At 49.2% G+C, this 19,385-nt stretch overlaps 1 protein-coding gene across 5 annotated transcripts in view; it reads right to left on the bottom strand.

Moving 5' to 3' along the window:
• Window positions 1-19,385, bottom strand: part of CLEC16A (C-type lectin domain containing 16A) — a 200,290-nt gene that overhangs the window by 113,521 nt on the left and 67,384 nt on the right. For all 5 annotated transcript variants that reach the window (XM_028117471.2, XM_028117473.2, XM_028117472.2 and 2 more), the window contains 4 exons: window positions 19,230-19,330; window positions 5,845-5,967; window positions 2,505-2,614; window positions 1,707-1,751 (listed from right to left, as the gene is read on the bottom strand). In XM_028117471.2, coding sequence (XP_027973272.1) covers window positions 1,707-1,751; window positions 2,505-2,614; window positions 5,845-5,967; window positions 19,230-19,330 — 379 coding nt within the window. The remainder of the gene's footprint in view (window positions 1-1,706; window positions 1,752-2,504; window positions 2,615-5,844; window positions 5,968-19,229; window positions 19,331-19,385) is intronic.

Below are 19,385 nucleotides of genomic sequence, written 5' to 3'. Positions count from 1 at the left end.
ATGACAGGAGTTAACCCGAGTAAAGTGCTGACCACAGAGCCTACCACTCAGTTGGGGCTGGTAAATGCTAGCACTCATGGTCATTATAGTCAGCCCCGGATGGAGCACAGGTAGGAAGAGGAGTGGAGATTCAGCTGAATGCATCATGACTATTCAAACTGTCCTCTCTCCTAAGTCCTGAATCTCTCTCTCTCTCTCTCTCCCCCTCTCTCTCACACACACACACACACACATACACACACACGGTCAGGATGGGAAAAGGAGCAAATCCTTTATATATTTTTCCAGTTGAAACTTCAATATTCTTGCATGGCATAAGAATCACGTAAGAACCACAAAAATCACAATCCTGAGAACATCCAAAAGCTTCTGAGATATTATACTTAGGGAATAACACTTATAGGACAAATGAACAATCTGGGTAGGGAGAAGGGAGCTACAATTCAAATATAGCTCTCTTTTGGCTAAAGATAAACCCTCTGGGAAAATGCCTACCTATGTATCTCTGTCTTTCTGACTCTGCAAAGCAAAGGCTTTCTAGGGGGGGAAACAAACGAAGAGCAGTTATCCTGGAAAGAGACCCAAAGATGACTAATGCAGCTGTGAGGCTCCCATTCTCTTCTGGGCTTTGCTGAGGACTTGTATCCTCGCTCAGAGGCCAAGCCCCTTGGGATGGTTTATAGGAACCTAGGATCTCCTCCCCAATGCGTGGGGGCCCACAGTGGTCCACCCTTATCTGGGCACATCCACCATGTTACAGCTACATGGGGTCATCTGCGCCTGGAGAGGCGGATTTCCAGATTATAAGACCTCGTTTTCTCTCAACAAACACTGACAATAACAGACAGTGGCTTAAAAAGCTTCCTGCAAAGAAAAGGGATCTGCTGCATATGTGCCTATGATTCACGGCAGTTTGTGGAGACTACAGATAATGAAAGCAGTTGAACAACAAGAAGACGGCAGTGCCAACACCTTTCCTCCTCCAGAGAGGTTCTCTGGATCAGCCAAATGACCAGGGGAAACCCCGGCTAAGTGGACCTGGAGAGACCCGACGTGGAGGTCAAAAACTCGGGGAGCCACAGGGCCAGTGTGAATGTGCATTAATCCATCTCCTGCTGACAGATGATGTGCTTCCCTAAGAATATATCATGCTTTAGATATAGAGCAAAACGAAACCATCACAGTGAGATATTTCAAAACTAACCATCTGGAATCTGAAGAGAACCTCTACAAATTCCTTGGTGACTCAGAGTCCTCGTGGCCCTTTACAAAATCTCACTAAACTTAATGATAAAGGATTAGAAGCCTGTATGAGGTCTCTTGGCATACATGTCTGTAAATGACACACATGCGTGGAATTCATAAGTAATTCAAAAGTTATTTTATATGGAAAACATACATACCTCATGCATATATTAATTTACATACGTAACTTAGTCCCGTGCATGCATGTAATTCACATTTATATGTAGATTCATTAGTAAACAAATTCACATATCATTGATAAACTGTCACAGACTAGGGGTCCTCAGAAGGGGTACCACTAAGAAGAGCGCCCGGCCCGCTGCTCGGGGGCTTGACATGGCGTGTGCTTAGTACAAGAAGTCACCACGGACTTGTGTTCGGTACATGCGCATGCCTAGACACTACAATCTTGTGTCTGTGACGCACAGCACACTGCCTTCCCCTGCACTCTGGCCACTTACCTTATAAAAGTGCCGCACTAGGTGAACGCTTTCTTCTCTCGCGCCCTGTTGAGAGAGGGAAGGCGGAAAGGAGGCCGGTGAGTTGGGTAAGTTACTGGTTCCAAAATCTGAGTGCATATCAAGCAGATGAGAGGCTGGGCTCATATCCCTAAACCAATAGAGTGGTTTGTAATAGGGAGGGAAGGGGGGAGGGTGGGAGGGCTAGCTTAAAACAAAAATGGGCAAAAGAGAGGGGATTCTGGAAAGCTGTTAGCATACAGTTAGGTGGGGGAAGCGGGTTACAAAACATGGCCATGGTGACTCTTATAAATGTGTCAGTGTGTGGGTATCTGGAAAGACACACGCCAAAGTGTCAACTATAGCTGTTCCTTTTTACCTTTGTACTTTCTAAATTTTCTCAAAAAAAAAGAAAAGTAAGGGGGAAAACAATAAAAACTAAAAAACAATGAATATAGATATTAGCACTATAAAAACACAAAAAGCATGCATGTGTTTGGATATGTGTAACATTTTTCTAATACCTAAAGGAAAATATTAAAATTCCGATTGACAAATACAGGGCCAACAGCTGTCACAGAAATTACTGAAATTCACTAATTAAGAGGGCTCACCGAGCCTGTCTCAGAGGAAGGGTAATTCCACCAGAACAAGGGGGTTGCAGTGGGGGATCAGGGCTATTAGGCCCTGCTTCACGCCGGTGCTGCGGACCCCAGGACCGGGGTTCCCATCTGGATCCAGCAGTTTCCTTCCCACGCACGGCCTCCCGCGGAACCCAGGCGGTGGGAGGGGGGCCCTCACCTCCAGGCAGGCCAGGTGCACGTCCTTTATGATGCAGCCTGTGCTGGTCACCACTTGCTGCTTTAGGAGCAGGCAGCTCAGCTCCAGCGTCGCCAACCGGATCTTCCCATCTGCAGGGGAAAGCAGGGTCAGCCTCGCACAGCCTGGCGGGAAGGCCTTAGACACAGTTTCTTCCCTTGCCCACTTTGAGGTTAACAGGTCAGCTGACGGCCCTTGACATCCAGTGGGGACACAGAGGGAACTCACATGCCAACCCCTTCCCAATTACAATAGAATGTTCCATCCAAAACGCCCACACCAAATACTCACCTGCACTCCCTTTATCACTGGAAAGGAGGCAGGAAAAAGATTATTACTAATTATTCCTGAAGGTGGGGAAAGTGGCCATCTATGGTTGCTTTCCTTGGCTGGGTTCCCTCCCCTCTTCAGGAACAAGCACCACTCTTTCCTTTGGAGAATCACCAACCCCACTCTTGGGTCTCTAATTTGGGTGGGGCCAGTCCCTTTGCTCCATCCCAGGGAGGGGCACATCACCCAGGCTGGTCAGGGTGCTCTATTCCTCCGGTCACAGTGACTGGGGAGGGGACAGGCAAGGGGGGCCGGTCAGAGCCAGTAAGGCTCAATTCCACAACATGCTGGGACCACTGAGCAAAGAAGGTCTCCTTGTGCTGGGCTGAGGGCAGGACAGGAACAGTGCCGGGGCCCTGACGGGGCCTGAGCAGCACAAGCCTTATAATCCACACTGGCCACCTCTGCACCCTTGCCTGAGTTTTCCATCTTGCGTCCAAGTCCACCCTTCCCATCAGACTGCCCAGAGTATGTCTCCTACAGCAAGGTCCGAACCCCGGAAGGGAAAGGGATGGCTGGAGCTGCAGCTGGTAGTTATCCTGCTAACACACAAAGTGGAAGAGTCCAAAAATAGTCCTGAAAACATTCTTTGAGTTTCTGTATCCAGCGGTGCCTGAAGCCAGGCTCCAAAAGACTTCAAGTTACACAAGCCAGTAGTTTGTTCATATTGTTTCAGCCTGTCTGAGTCGGGTTTCTGTCGACGGCAACCTACCTGCTACACTACCGTGAGCCAGGCATGGTGCTGGGCATATTACAGACCCTCCCTCCAGGAGTCTCTGCAAAAAACCACTGCGGTGGGTGCTCTAAAGACTGAGGTTCGGGAAAGTGAACTGACTTGTCCAAAGTCTCACCCTGGGACTCCAGGTGCTCTGAATGCCAAGACCCACGTCGGGCACTGCTCCTAGAAGCATCTGTGGTCGCCTGACAGGAGGACAACCTGCTCTTAGGCAAACTGCTCACTGGGTTTTTAAGCACCTTTCTGGGGAGATGTCTCAATGTAAGGAGGGGCGAGGAGAGGAAGAAGTCTCCAGGCCACAGCCCTGAGGCCCTGGAAACCCCAGACGTCAGGACCAGCTACTGGGAAAAACTCAAGGTAGATGTACCACCGCACGCCTCCCTGCCCACCCCCCCTTCCTGCTTCACCCATCTGGTGGGGAACGGGGGAAGAGGGAAGCATTCACTGGGAAAGGCTGCTTGGTCTCAGCTCCGTGGCTCTGTCTCGCTCTCTAGCCCCATCAGCCCAGCACGAACATGGCTTCTGTACGGCCACCCTGCTGGCCGCGCCCACCCGCCTCCCACCTCCAGCTCTCTAGGGCACGGTCTCACTCTTGCCTGCCCCTCCACAGAACCCCACTGGCCCAGCCACTGCCCCCCTGCTGCTGCCTCCAGGGAAGGGGAGTGTGATCTTCCAACCAGACCCTCCTTCCTTTGCAAGCTCCTGCCAGGTGCTAGACTTCCTCCCACTGGCCCCCTCAAGGGGCTGGCTGTCCTTCCCCGCCCTGGAGGCTCCTCTCTAACATCCGGGCCACATCCTACCTTCCCTGACCACCGAGCCACATCTGCTCAGATAGCTCCCGCCAACTGCCCCCTCAGCCACCATCCTCAGGGATGAACTCTGCTCCCTGTGCTAGACCTCTCAGTAGAAAACTGACCCCACTGAACGCCCTTGGTCCTGAGCCACACCTGTCTCTCTTGCTGCCCCTCGTCCATGTGGGACCTGGCTCAGGGTGCCATGCTGGCTCCTGCTCTGTCACCTCGAGACACTTGTAGTGGCCCAGGGCTTGGTCCCAACATACCTCTTCTCTCCTGGGGCTTTAAAGATCACCCACATGTCTGTGAGTGAGTCCCACAATGTCAGCTCTGGTCCTGACCCCCATGAGCTCTAGATTCTATCTCCACATGGAAGCCCAGATCCCTGGGACTTCAAAGACCCCCAGCTGTGGCTCCTGGAAGGCAGGAGCTACATCTGTCCTGCACCTCCTGTACCCTCGTCATTTGCACACAGCAGCTGGCACTCGATAAACATTTGTCCATGGGCCCCATTCCCCAAGCCTCTGTACTCTCTCCCCAAAGTCCCACTGGGCTTCTGGCCGCCTGGCAGAGCCCACGCCCTGTGACCTCTGAAGTCCTGGCCTACGATCACAACCCCCACCCCTGTCCTTCTCCTGAGCCTGACCTGGGCTCATCCCCACACTGTTCCTACTGTACAGCTCAGGGGTTCTCTCTCAACCAGGCCGCGTCTCCGTCAGGCCCATTTCTGTGCTCTCACTCACACCCTGATGGCCTCTCTCTCGCTGCCTCTACAGAGAACTGGCCTTGCCATCAGGGTTTCTCAAGCTCAGCCCTGCCGATGTTTTGGGTCAGATGATCCTCTGTCATTGGAGGCCATCCTGTGCACTAAGGATGTTCAGCAGCATCCCTGGCCCCTAGATGCCAACAGCACCCCTCCTCAAGCTGTGACAACCAAAAATGTCTCTGGACATTGCCAAATGTCCCCCAGGGGGGCAAAGTTGATCCCACTTAAGAACCACTGTACTAGATCATTCCACCTGCTGTTTCTAGCCCTTGCCATGGTGGCAGATCCTCAGCCAAAACCTCAGAACTGGGCTGATAAGTGCCAGACACTGGGCATGTCTTGTACTCTCAAGAGCCCCTGATGCGGAACCTTCCAGCCTTCCCTCAACGTGCATTCTCAGCCTGGTTCACACTCAGACGGGGCCTTGTCCTTGGCAAAAGAATGGTTGGGTGTGGAAGGAGAGGAAAGACAGGGTCCAGCACAAACGCCACAGGGGAGGAAGGAGGAGACCCCCAGGTGAAGACGCGGCTGGACAGGACGGGACGGGGGGCCCAGGTACGCATGGCCCAGGGAGTGCCTGCCACCAGCCTGCATTCCCAGAAGGGCCAGGTCTAGAACCCAGGACTCCTGGTGCACGGCCCAGGGGCCTGGGCCCTCTACCTCCGCTGCCCCTGTGAGCAGCCACACCCCAGGCACCTGGCTGGGCCGCGTTGTTCATGATCCTGATGAGTCTCTCGGCCAGGAGATGGTTGTAGGTGGTCTTCTCGGCCGCACCAGGCACTGGGAGCTGGATTTGCTCGAGTTTCTCAGGATCCATGCCTGGAACACAGAAAGGGGCAGGCTATCGGTGGAGTCACTCATCCGGGAAGGCGCCTCAGCACGGGGCCGCCCCACCCTCGGCAGCCGTGGTCTATCTCCGTGATTTCTGCCATGGCTGGCACTGCCTGACCCCTCACCTACTGCAGAGTCCTCTGTGAATGGAACTTAAATCCACATATTAAAACATTTTCTATCACCGTTTGTAAAGGGGAAATCAGCATTGCCGCAACATGGACAGTCACTGTGCAAAAGAAAAAGACAATGTTTTTACATTTTAGCCAAAGACCTGACTGACTAGCTACTACTCATCATGGTCCGAGACCTACTCTCTTTGTTAAAAAGGGGGGATTGGCAGGTACTTAAGAGGTGAGGGAGACATACCAGCCCCAACCGGTGACAAGCTCCTGGACATAATTGGGGGGCTCAGAACAGGGACGGAAAAGGAGTAGGTTCTGTATGGCGTGCTGCTGTGCCGTCCCACGCCAGGTCTGCATGCCACCAGAGGCCACCCCTGGATCAGACACATTCCACGGTGGGGGAAATGCAGACCGAGAGGAACGGACCAGACGGAAAGGAAATTACAGTCATGCCCAAGAGTTGCACCTCAAGCTCTTGGCGGCCAACTCAAGGAGCCGGGCCCACCACTTGAATGCACAGGCAGGGGCCAGCGCTGCACTGGGCAAGGGGCGGTGTTGGCACAGAGACATCAGGCTACATCCTACAACAGAGAGGTGCAAATACAGAGATGCCAATAGTGCGGGTCTCTCTTGAAGAGGCAAAGGAATCGTTTTTCTGCCAAGAAACACGAACAGCATTTCAAAGACAAAAGAAAAGACAGGGGACGGGCGGCTGGGCAGAGAGAACGGGAGCGCACACAAGTCCAACTGTGACCTCAGGGTCATCTCCCCTAAAGCAGAACCTGGGGGCCGGGGCAGCAGGAGGACCTGTGCAGACTACTTCAGCAGGCCAGGTGTGCGGTGAGGGTTGCCCCAAATCCTTATCTCTCTTCTAATGTGGCTCTGGAAAAATACACTCACAGAAACAAACATTTCACTTGATCCAAGGTTGGAAAGCTGAATGGATTGTTTGTGCTGAAAGCACGTCTTTTCCTGTTATTCTACAAAAGGGGGGAAGGTGGCACTTCTCGGAACTCTTGAAATACGGCCCCTTGAGTACTAGATGACGCTTCATTTAGAACCTTGACAAAACAGAGGAGGATAGCATTGAAGAGCTGACTGTCTGCTTCCTAAGTGACTCCTACACACACACATTGACGTAATAAACCATAACAATATATCTTGCTTTATTGAATTCCTTCCAGCTCCAAACCAAAGGCTGAGCCATGCCAAGGAGATGACACGGGTGAGGGACGGCCTGAGGGCTCGAGCTGGGTAGTTTTCACGAGCGCACCTCCCTAACGTGGCTTCATCAAAAAATCTGATTGCAGCGAAAATTTAATTTGTGGATTCTATATCCCATCTTGATGCTCCATGTCCAGCTCTGAAGCGCCCTGGTTTATTGAATGGCAAGAAGAATACCAACTGAATCTTTTTGGCGGCTGTTTTTTTTTCCCCAGAAATGTCAACACCACCCCCACATCTCTCTGTCCTCCCATTTCTGGCCCTTTGGGAACTGTCAGTCAGTGGTTCTGGGGAAAAATGCTCCCTGGTTGGACCATCTCTCATTCCCCCTCAACGAGGCCAGCAGAGGGGCCCAGCTGTTGGCTCCCTCAGGAATATGGCGGTGGTCAGCAGAACCGGGACAGACCGAGACTTGAACCGGGTCTTGAATTTCCACATTTTGTCTCTTTCCTATGACTGCCCCCACTCCCTGAGAATTTGTCAAAAATGAGAAAATCTGTGGCAAAATCTTCTCTCAACAGGAAGAAAAACACTCCAAGGTTATCCTGACCTCCCTCAACTAGTGGATCCACTCTCTGTGAAGAGGGGGACCCCGAGGGACAGAGACACTTCCTTCAAGAACTTCACAGGACCAGATTCCAGTGCAACCTCCTCCTCTAGCTGGAAATTCGGGCCCAGAGATGTTAAGTCACGTCTCCAAGGTAACAGAGCAAGTTGGCAGCATTGTCAGAATAGGAGGATCCCAAAGGTGGACAAGATCCAGCTAACTTCCAAACACTACGCTGTTTGGGGGCCGACTCAGGGACAAGCTGCTCAGGTAGGAGTCTAAGGACGAGCGAGAATTTGCCTCGAGCTGCACAAGGAGCTCCTGCATGGAGTGTGGTAAAACTTCGGGAGGGCGGGGGATGGAGGGGCCCTGGAGGGAAGCGATGAAGCAGACATTGGGGTAAAGGGTCAGGCGAGGCTTACCTGCCAAGATCCCCAGAGGGCAGCTAACGGGAGCTGACATGATCTGGTTGTGCTCATGCCTACTCTGGAGTGGTCTCCATTGCCCCCCAACCACTCAAGGTGATCTCTCTCCTCAAGGCACTCTCCCCCAAACAGACTTGGTGTTACAATGCATTCTATGTGAAGTGGATTTTACCACCAGCCACTGGGGAGACAGAGAACAGGGTCGACGCCATACAACACATGGAAAAACTTTGTAAAAACAAACAAACAAAAACCCTTTGAGCATCTCTGTTCTTTCCCCAAAGTTTCTCCTGGACCAGGTGCCTCAGTTCCTCCCCCTCTCTCTTTTTTTCTCCCACCACAGCCTCTAAAAGCCCCTGTTACTCTGAATGATCCCATCCCTGCCCTTGGCTTTCAAGGCCTGTGCAGTCATTCAAAAGCTCCAGACATTCTTCTGGGTCCAAACAAATTAGTGGCTGAGAGTTGTTAATGAACACGGTCAATGTCACAATATGACAAGAATATGCATGTGAACAGGGAAATGGCACACATGTGGGGACACACACACACACACACACACACACACACACACACACACACACACCAGGTTTTTAGGCACTGAAAGGCAGATTTTGTCGCAAGCCTGATTGAGTTTCTTTGCTAGCCATTTCCGTCTGACTGAAATAAACACTGTGGATAATATATTGTCCTATTTGCTTCAACCCTTAAGTACTGAGCAACAGAGAAATTCCAAAGAAACCCAGATGTACTTCACATGGCCTGGGAAGACGCACTAGCACGTTCAGACTTCCAGCAGACCACATGCTTCCTCGTTCCCTTCTTGCTGGGGTCAGGTCCTGCTCTGTCAAAATGTCTCAGAAAGGGTCTCCCTCTGCATCGCTTCCACCCAGTGATCACAGGGTTCGGGGGAAGGCGGTAGGGGGGGCACTCCCAACGAATTCAAAGAGTCCAAAATAGAAGGGAAGGGTGCGGCTCCATGATGTCAGGAATCAGTTCCTAAGCTTCCCTTCTAAATTCTGACTTCTGGGTTAGGCCTCCTTAGCAGGAGCCGCCACCCAGGAGAGGGGTAGAAGAGACCCAGACCAAAGCTACATAAAAAGATGCAGGCTGACACCCTGGCTAAAGAGGCCACAACAGCACCAGGTAAATGATGGGCAAAAAATGTGTTTTGTTTTGACCATGCGAGATCTCCTTGGCTGTAGTCACATAAGCATTGCCAGCTTTGGAAAACTATAGACCAACTATTTCGAAAGCTAACCAGATGTTGGGCCAATTTCCAACGTACTTCTAGTTCTGATTATGTGTCAGTCGAGATCCAAAATGATGGTTTGCCAGCTCTCTGCACGACGAAAGCCTCCTTTTATCCTATTACCTTTCAACCTTTCCCATACCTCTCATCTGTGTTCCAGTAACTTCTCAGAAAACAAAACAAAACCCAAAAAGCCCGAGATTCCTCTTGGGTAAACAATGATAAATGGATGGGGCAAGAGGGTGGTGGGTGGAGTGGGGGAACCTTTAAGAATACAAAAGCTGCAGAGCTCACCCCCCCCCTTGGGCCAGGCCTCTGTAGACTTGACAAAGGAGAGAAGGCTGCATTTGCTATTACAGATACAAACCAGAATTCATTATGGGGCCCAATTGAATCACAACGAGTGCCTTCCTCCAACTGGTCAACCCTTTCCACAGTGGGATATTCATTTCGGTGCAGCATCTAATCTATTATGATTTACTGGAAGGCCTGAGCTAACATTTGGTTTTTATTAACATTGCTTTTATGTTAAAATTGTCTTATGATGAAAAATCTATCGGAAAGAGACCATTTCATTAGGGGCCCTGCTTGGAGGGTAGAGATCTAGGGAAGAGAGGCTGAAGTGCAGCTAATTGCCTGCTGCCTAACCAAAAAGCCAACTGACCAACCACCACCACCACCAAAAGACCCCCACCAAATACAGAACCTGTGCCCACAGGCCAGGACTGGAGCACAAACCAAAAAGCAGCTTCTTGCTAGGCAGTCTCCTTTGGGGTCCCCTGGGCAGCTGGGCCCCAGGTGGCAAACCTGAAGCCTCCAGCTTCCTCTCCAAACCTGCTCCATGGCCCATGCTCGCTGGTTCTGGAAATGACCCCACCAGCACACAGTAGCAGGGTCAGGGATCTGGGCATCATCCAGACTCCTCCCTTGGGGGCCCTCTCCCATCCAAACCAAGCAGGACTCCCCTCCCCCAGCCCTGCTCCTCTCCTTGTCTCCCCATCTTCGAAAATGGCCCCACACCATTGCCCAAGTGTCCCCTTCACTCTCTTGCCACATCCATCAGCTGATCCTGGCCTTAGGTCCAAAACATATCATAAATCCTCCAGTTTTCTCCAGCTCTACGGCCAACATGCTGATTCAACCCACATTATCCCTTGCCGGGACTACTGCAACGGCTTCCTACTGGGCCTCCCACTTTCCCTCTTGCAACTCTCTCCCCCATTCCCTTCATCTATTCTCCATCCAGTAGCCAGACTGCTTCTTCAAAAATGTCCATCTGACCATGCCACTCTTTATTTAAAAATACTTCAGGGTTTCCAGGACGCCAGAGAGGCTCAACCAGTTAAGCATCCAACTCCTGATTTCGGCTCAGGTCATGATCTCAGGGTACTGGGATTGAGCCCTGTGTCTGGCTCCACACTCAGTGGGGGTTCTGAGATTCTCTCTCTCCCTCTGCCCTTCCCCCCTGCTCTCTCTCTCTCAAATAAATAATCTTAAAAAAACAAAACAAAACAAAACAAAATCCTTTAGGGTTTCCCACTGGACTTGGAATAAAATCTAAATTCCTTTTCATGGCCTTCAAGGCCCTCTGAGATCTGGGCCCTACTCAGCGGGTCAGTGCCTCACTTTGCTTGGCCTGCTTTCTGCTCCTCAAACCAGTGAGCTCTTTCCCACCTTATGGCCTCTGCACGTGCCTGGAGCACTCTTGCCCCAGATCTTGGCAAAGTGGAATTCTTCTCACCCTTCAGGCCTCTGCTCTAATGTTCATTCCTCAGGGCAGCGCCCCCGACTGCCCTGGCTAGTCACCCCTACATCCCACCACCAAAGGTTTATTCTTTGTCACCACACGACTGGATTTCTTCTCGTTCATTTGTTCACTTGATAGAGGCTCCTCAGACTTGTTCCAGCACCTATAGCAACACCTCACACACAGTAAGTATACAGCACATACCTACTGAATGATGAGAAAGCCCTTCAGTTTCACCTCCTCAACAATGCCCATACCTGCCCCTATCTCTCCATCCTGCCCGTCTTCTGGCTGAACTGTCGTGAGCCCTTTCCAAGGAATGCAGAGAAGTCAGGTGGGCTCCTGGCTGCACCGACCTTCAGCATCCCCCACGCAGCCCGTAGGATGCAGTTCATGATCACTGCCCACCCACTCCCTGCCTGCTGGCTCCAGCCCTCCCATCTCTTGGAGTACACCCTGCCCACCATCGCCCGCCGCCCACCCGCCTGATGACTGGACAGCAATCCCAGTCTCAGTGGGCCTGGAGTTTGTAGCCCCCAGGCTGAGCGCACCGCCTGGCACGCAGCTGGGCCCACATGAATAACTGAGTAACTTCAAGCACAAATTCTTCATGATCGACGCAGTCTTTTGGAACCAAAAGCGATTTCAGACAAAGCAGTCACTTTCAAAAGAAGGTAAACACGGAAGCCACGCAGATTGCACAATGCTTTCCTGCCTGAACAACCTTCAGAGCTCCCGCTGTGTCAGAACACAATCAAAGCTCCTCACCGCCATGGGTCCCCACCATGTGACCCGGCTCGCCTGTCATGCTGCCTTCACCTCCCACCCCTCTCCCCTTGCTCCCTCCACGGCAGCCACACTCGCCTCCCTGAAAATAATGAGTTTGGTTCACCACTGGGTTCTCAATATTAACCACAGTGCCAGGCATCGAATAAATAAGGCTTCCAAAAATCTCTGTTAGAAGGCTGAGTGAGTACTAGCAGGAAATGGAAGAAGGAATTAAACTCCCTCAATTATACATTTCCACTCTTTTAAGAAGAAACCCCCTTAGATCTCGAGGAGGAAAAGAAGGAGGGGGTGGGGAGACCTCAGAAAGGGAGGCTCGCCCTGTAGGATCTCGGGAGGCTTGTGCTCTGGGGCACAGCCCTGGATGAGGGAGCGCTGCCGTGTGCAAGGACTTCCCTCCCCGGCATCCAGGAAAGCCAGCCACTGTAACAACAAAGAATTCACCCACATGCCCCTTTGGCCCTCTGGAGCCTGGCATCTTCACTCTGAAGACAGCACCTTCCCGGCCGAGGCCCCGAGCACAGGCCACCAGAAAGAGCAGTCCAGCGGCACTGCCACGTGGCTGAGAGATGACCAGTCTGCACACTTCGGCTGAGTGTTGACCGGGTGCCAGGGGCTAATTGGGTACTGCGGGGGGCATCGGGAGAGACATGGTCTCTGCCTTTAGAGACCGGGCAATCCAGAACAGGAGAGAAAACATGGAGAGAAAAAGAGATATAAAAAGTGCCACAGGAACTCCATGGAAATTAAAAATGTCTGCTCTTCAAAGGACATTGTTAGCGAATGAAAAGACAAGCCACAGACTGGGAGGAAATCTTTGCAATACTCAACTGATAAAGGACTTGTATCCAGACAATATAAAAAAATTTTCAAAACTCAACAAAAAGAAAACGAACCATCCACGAAAAAAATGGGCAAAGGATTTGAATACTCAACCAAAGAAGACATGCAGAATATCAAATGAGGCACACAGAAAGTATCATTAGTCATTAGGAAAATGCAAATTAAAATCACAACAGGACACTACTACGTATCTGTTAGAATGGCTAACATTAAAAAGATGGCCATATAAGTACTGGCAAGGACGTGAAGACACCAGAACATTCACAGACTGGTGATGGGATATAAATTATATAGCTGCTTTGGAAAAAAATCTGGCAGTTCTTTCTTCTCTTCTCTTTCTTTCTCTCTCTTTCCTTTTTTTAAAATAAAATAGGCTCCACGCCCAACACGGAACTTGAACTCCTAACCCTGAGATCAACACCTGAGATCAAGAGTCAGATGCTCTACCAACTGAGCCACCCAGGCGCCCCTGGGAGTTTTTCTTAAAAACAAACAAATTTACAGTAATCAGATGATTCAGCCATCATATTCCTTGGTATTTACCCAAGAAAAAAGGAAATATATGTCCATAAAAGACTTGTACATAAATGTTTCTAGTAGCGTATGCTTAAGAATGGGAAATAAGCCAAATGCCCATTAACAGATGAATGGATAAACAAAATTGTGGTACATTCACACAGTGGACTGCTATTCAACAGTAAGAAGAAATGAACCACTGATACACAGAACATCATGAATCTCAAAATAATTATGCACACTGAAAAAAAGCCATGCCCCCCCCCGCAAAAAAGAGTACATACTGCATGTTTTTATTTACATAAAATTCTAGAAAGGGCAAACTAATCTACAGTGACAAGGAGTAGCCCAGTGTTGCTTGGGGAGAGGGGTGAGAGCAGACAGGGAGGAGGGGTGACAAAGGGGCAGGAGGAAATGTTTGGAGTGATGGATACATACTCTGTCTTGATTGTGGTGATGGTTTCATGGGTGTGTACAAATGCCAAAACTTATCAAAGTGTACACTTTCAATATGTGCAGTTTACTGTAAATCGATTAGATCACAATAAAACTTTTTCAAGCACCATGGCTTTCAGCCAAGATGGATTGGACTTACCCTCCTGATTCAAGCAATTAGAAAACTAGGCAAAATACATCAAACAGTGATTATGACACAGTGGACAGGACAATAAGCAGCACGGGGGGGTACCCAGCGAGAGAAGAAATGAAGGCAGTGGGCTCAGGGATTACACCAGTTCACTGTCCGGAAAGAGCATCCAGGTCTTAGCAGAGAGAGAGAAACCCCCAACAAAGGCCACGGTCTCTGAGATGAGATGGCAGAGTTTGGAGCTCAGATGGGCAGAGTGACTGGAACTGAGAGGAAGGGAGGACTGGAGAGGAAGGGGCTGTAGAGAGAGGTATAGAGGGGTCCTTTGAGGCGTCAGCTAAGTCCTGCTCTGTGCATGCATGGGAGGGAAGGGAATAATCTCTGGGAATGAAGCAGGTGGAACAATCCCAGGCTCACACAGGCTGAGAAGAGTTCCTGTTCCCAGCAGCCAGCATGGAAGGACCACGCAAACCATGGCCCATCAAGTATAATCCTCAGAAAGGGACCGCCTCAGTAGTGGGGCCAAGTGAGCCTGAGACTAAAGGCTGTTCTGGACCAGCACCAACAAAGCTTGAAAGCCTCGAAAGGATCAAACCGATTCCAAGTAACTTAACCATGACCCAGGACAGAGCCCAAAACCCAAACCAGGAGAAAAATCAATAATAGAAACATAACTAGAAATTACACAGATGATACAAAGGACAAGAATAAATCAAAGGGAGATTATAAAATATTTTAAACTGAATAAAAATAAAACCACATATATCAAAATGTAATGCATGCACCCAAAAGCAATGCTTAGATTTACAGCATTAAACTCTTATCACAAAAGAAGAAAAGTTTTAAAAATCAATGAGTGCTATGGGAAGGGTATGACAGACTGAAAAGGAATAATAGCGCAAGGGAATTTTTTTTTTAAGATTTTGTTTACTTATTTGAGAGAGAGAGAGCACGAGTGCGTGAGCATGGCAGGGGCCGAGGGTGAGGAGAGAAAAACCCAAACAGCCTCCACTCTCAGCACAGAGCCCAACACGGGGCTCAATCTCACGACCCTGAGCTGAAACCAAGAGTTGGACACTTAACCCACTGCACCACCCAGGTACCTCTAGCACAAGGGAAGTTTTGGTTGATGGAACTATAATGTATCCTGATTATGGTGGTGCTGACCAAACCCAGACCTGTGCTAAAATTCATACAACTACACACAAAAAAGTTTAATTTCACTATATGTTAATTAAAAAAAATTATCTTTAAAAAAAAATATCGATCTCAGCTTCCATCTTAAGAAACTACAAAAAGAAGACTAATTTAAATCTGAAATAAGCAGCTGGAGGTAAGAAATAAAGAACAGAAATAAAATAAAAAACAAAAAAAAATACAGAAAAATCATTGAAACCAAAAGACAATTCTTTGAGTATCAGTAAAATATTAAATTGTTAAATCTCTAGCCAAACTGATCAGGAAAAAGCAAAAGAAGACCTAAACAATTGATACCATGAATTAGAAAGGAGACATCACTATAGATCCTACACACATTAAAATGATAATAAAGAAATATAATGAATAAATTTTTGCCAATAAATTTGACAGTTTAGATGTAATGACACATTCCTTGAAAGACATAAGCTATCAAAGCTCACACAAAAAGAAATAGATGAAGCTTCATTAGTCCTATATCTACTGAAGAATCTGAGTAGTTAAAAACCCTCCCTCAAAGAAAACTCTAGGCCCAGATGGATTCACTGGTGAATTCTACCAAATAGTTAAGGAAGAAATAATACCAGTTCTATAAAAACTCCTCCATACAATCCAGGAGTAGAAAATACATCTGAATTTATTCCATAAGGCAAGCATAACTCTGAAAGCAAATAAAAGAAGAGAATTATAAGACCCTAAACTAGTAACACTCTTGGACATAAATGCAAAAATCCTTAACAAAATTTTAAGCAAATCAAATTCAGTAATGTATAAAATGTGCCTGCCACATTAGACAGTACCAATCCAAAGTGAATATTACCTGAAGGGATTAGAAAACACTCCCTGGAGTAGGTGACTTCCGACAGGCAAGCAAAATTTCGACAGGGGGTGACATAGAGGTAGAGAAAATGGCAGGAAGAAACACAAATGAATACAAAAGGTAGAAGACTAGCCAGGAACAGGTAGGCATGTTGGCACTGACTGCAGTGGCTGCCAGGCTTCCAAGGAAGCTCATGTCTTCGGGAATAGTCCCAGACACAGGGCTGAGCCCCCTAGGGCCAAGTCTGTGCTATGTGACCCTGACCCCCAGCCATAACTGCATGTTCCAGAGAGAGACACACCACCACCAAGCTGGAACAGTCAGATCTCGTGCCCAAGAATTTGAAACCTGAACAGAGACAGACTCTCAGCCGGGGATCTGCTGGGGCCAAATCATGATCTACCCTGAGGGAAGTCCCCCGAGCTGGTTTGTTCCTGCCCTTCCTTCAGCTTTTGAGCAACTTCTTGGATCCTGGGAGCTGCCCCAGGGGCCTTCCTATAGACTTTCCCTTCTACTTGAGTTAATGAGAAGTAGTTTCTGTTGCTTGTAACCAGAAGAACTTTTTAAAGAGTTCAGTGAGTACCACAACAGCATCCCCAAGTTTATCTCTATGAAAGAGTTCTATCACTAGATAGAAGTTTAAACCCAGAGCCAAGGGTCTCTGAAGGGAAGTCAGAGGAACCAGATCAAGTTGGCAAGGTGGGTGCCATCTGGATACTCAAAATGACAGGCAGACAAGGGTGAGGTTTAAGGGTTACAAGAAGGCACGAAGGCTTTCTGAACAGGGGAGGGACATGGTCAACAGTCTTATGGAGGACCACCTGGCAGTGCTATGGAGGATGGACCATGAGATGGCCAGATGTTTGACCCCTGGGAGGCTGTGATAACAGCCACTGGAATGCCATGACCAGATCTCCCTGCTCTCATGCCCCTGGTTCTCACCTCCAGCATCTAGCTTAGGACTAGGCACCAAGTCACACTCAGTTAAGTTCTGCTGATCAGACAGGCTGAAGAGGGAGAACTGACAAAACCTGATGACTAAATGCTGGGATCAAAGGAGGGAAGGAACTAAAGGTCATGGCAGTTTCAACCTTGGTTGGCAATTTCAAGTGAACCAGAAATGACAGAAAGTGTGCTGAGGTCAGGGTATACTGAAGGGGGATGAGCACAGCGTTTCAAGGTGGTATTGAAACACCTGGGTAGGAGTCTCCAGGATGCAGAATGCATCCAGCAGGAACTCAGATGCAGACAGCACAGAAGTCAGGGGCCAGGGAGTGGTGGGCGATCCTTGGATGGGAGTCGGTCAGTCTTGTGGAGTTCTGTTGCCACCCAGAAACCGAGGGCTACTGTGTGCCACGCACCAAGCCAGGCGCTGGAGGGGATCACAGAAGCCATGGGGGTGAACAAGACTGGTGGAAAATGTCAGCAGGATTCAGAGCCCGCTGGGCTCCTTTTAGAGATCTTAAGCCGGGTCTACAGACTTGCATGTGAGCACCATGACTTAATGTGAGAAGAGCCATCACGGTGGATCCTAGCCACAGTGGGAAAAGCCTGGAAAGAGTTTCAGTGCCATTCAATAAGGGGATGATGGCAGAATAAATGATGCACAGACAAAGGATTAAAAAGAAAAGGCAGGGGAGCCTGGGCGGCTTAGCTGGTTAAGCATCTGACTCTTGATTTTGGCTCAGGTTATGATCTCAGGGTCGTGAGATCGAGCCCCGCATTGGGCTCTGTGCTCAGTGCGGCATCTGCTTGAGATTCTCTCTCTCCCTCTGCCCCCGCTTCCCCGCTTGCTCTCTCTCTCAAAATAAATAAAATCTTAAAAAACCAAAAAGAACAAGGCAGTTCTCTAGGGACGTGAAACGATGTGTGGATACATGATGATGTGAAAAAAACAGGATAGGAACAGACAACTGGGACACCTCTATTCATGTTTAGGTGAGGGACAGTCATAGAAAAAAAACCCTATATACTCATACTTGGGTTTGTGTGGATATCTTTAATTTTTTTTTAAAGATTGATTTATTTATTTTGGAGAGAGAGGGTCCAAGAGCAGGATGGGGGGCGGGTGGCGGGGAGAAGAAGAGAGGGAGAATCCCACGCAGACCTGAGCACAGAGCCTGAGGTGGGGCTCGATCTCATGACCCTGAGATCATGACCTGAGCCGAAACTAAGAGTTGGACACTTAGCCGACTGTGCCACCGAGGCGCCCCTGCATGGATATCTTTAAAAAGACACAAGAAACTGCTAAGATGAACCACCTCAAAGAAGAGAGTGGAGGACAGGGATGGGAGGTGAGGCTTTTTTCCCCATATATCCTTTTGCCACTGGACAACTTATTTATCAGCATTAATGATTTAAGAATAAACACTTATTACGTTGAGTGCTTTTTAAATGTCTCTAGACATAGGCTGTCTAGTAAAACCCACCTCTACCTACCTCCCAATTAGCTTATGAAGAACCTACGAAAACATCACCTGCTGCAAAGTCTCATCTATGCCAAGGCCAGCTCGGGGCAGTGGCCAGGAAGAATGTTCTCGATTTCTTCTGTGGAGAGCTTCTGATGTGGGGGGTTTCAGAACCTGCCCGGGTCAAGCCAGGTGGGGGGCATATACCAGCGGCAGTCCCCGGTAAGGAAGTGAGTGAATGAATCCTAACCAGGTCTGTCAGCTCCACAGGACTCCGATCCTGACCACTCCACCTCCACGGGGGAAGCCAGAGAACCACACCTTTCTTCAGAAAGGAAACCTATGCTTCCACCCAATCTGCCCAGAGTCTATTTTAGCCCTCAACCCAGAGCAAGAACGTCAGCTATTATAAATAGCAAAACCAAGATTACAATTTGACTGATTTCAGTTCTGACGTTAGGAAGAGAGGTCGGATACTAAGCCAGTCGTAAAAGCCAGGGGTCGAAAGAAAAACCACAGTGTGAATATAGTCATACTGGGTTAGACAGTCACTTGCACCTTCTCTCCCACCCCACCCCACCCATACTGCCCTAGTAACCAATTCCTGTGGCTTTGGTATGTACAAAAGCACCTGAGAAATTCTAACAAGGCCGAAGAGAAGTTTTGTAGGAGTTTGCCAAAACCAGAAAGGACATTCCTCAAGGAAAGCGGCTTTCTTTTTCGGTGCCACGAGACAGAGAGGGATGTCACGAAGGCAGGCGAGGCGGGGAGGCTTACCTTTGTTATGAGACATGGCGTAGAGGAGGCAGAGCACAAACAGTGCATGGTAGTCATCATCTGGGCTGTCCAGGGCATGGTACACCATATCGAGGAAGGGTCTGGAAAAGAGGAGGGGCACACATGAGCCTCTTGGCACACACGGTGGACAGCTCT

This window comes from Eumetopias jubatus, unplaced genomic scaffold (genome assembly GCF_037043125.1).
Source record: "Eumetopias jubatus isolate StellerSeaLion01/CBP00866 unplaced genomic scaffold, mEumJub1_p1.0 scaffold_12, whole genome shotgun sequence".
Classification (NCBI taxonomy): domain Eukaryota; kingdom Metazoa; phylum Chordata; class Mammalia; order Carnivora; family Otariidae; genus Eumetopias; species Eumetopias jubatus.
This window is presented reverse-complemented; position numbering and strand designations above follow the sequence as displayed.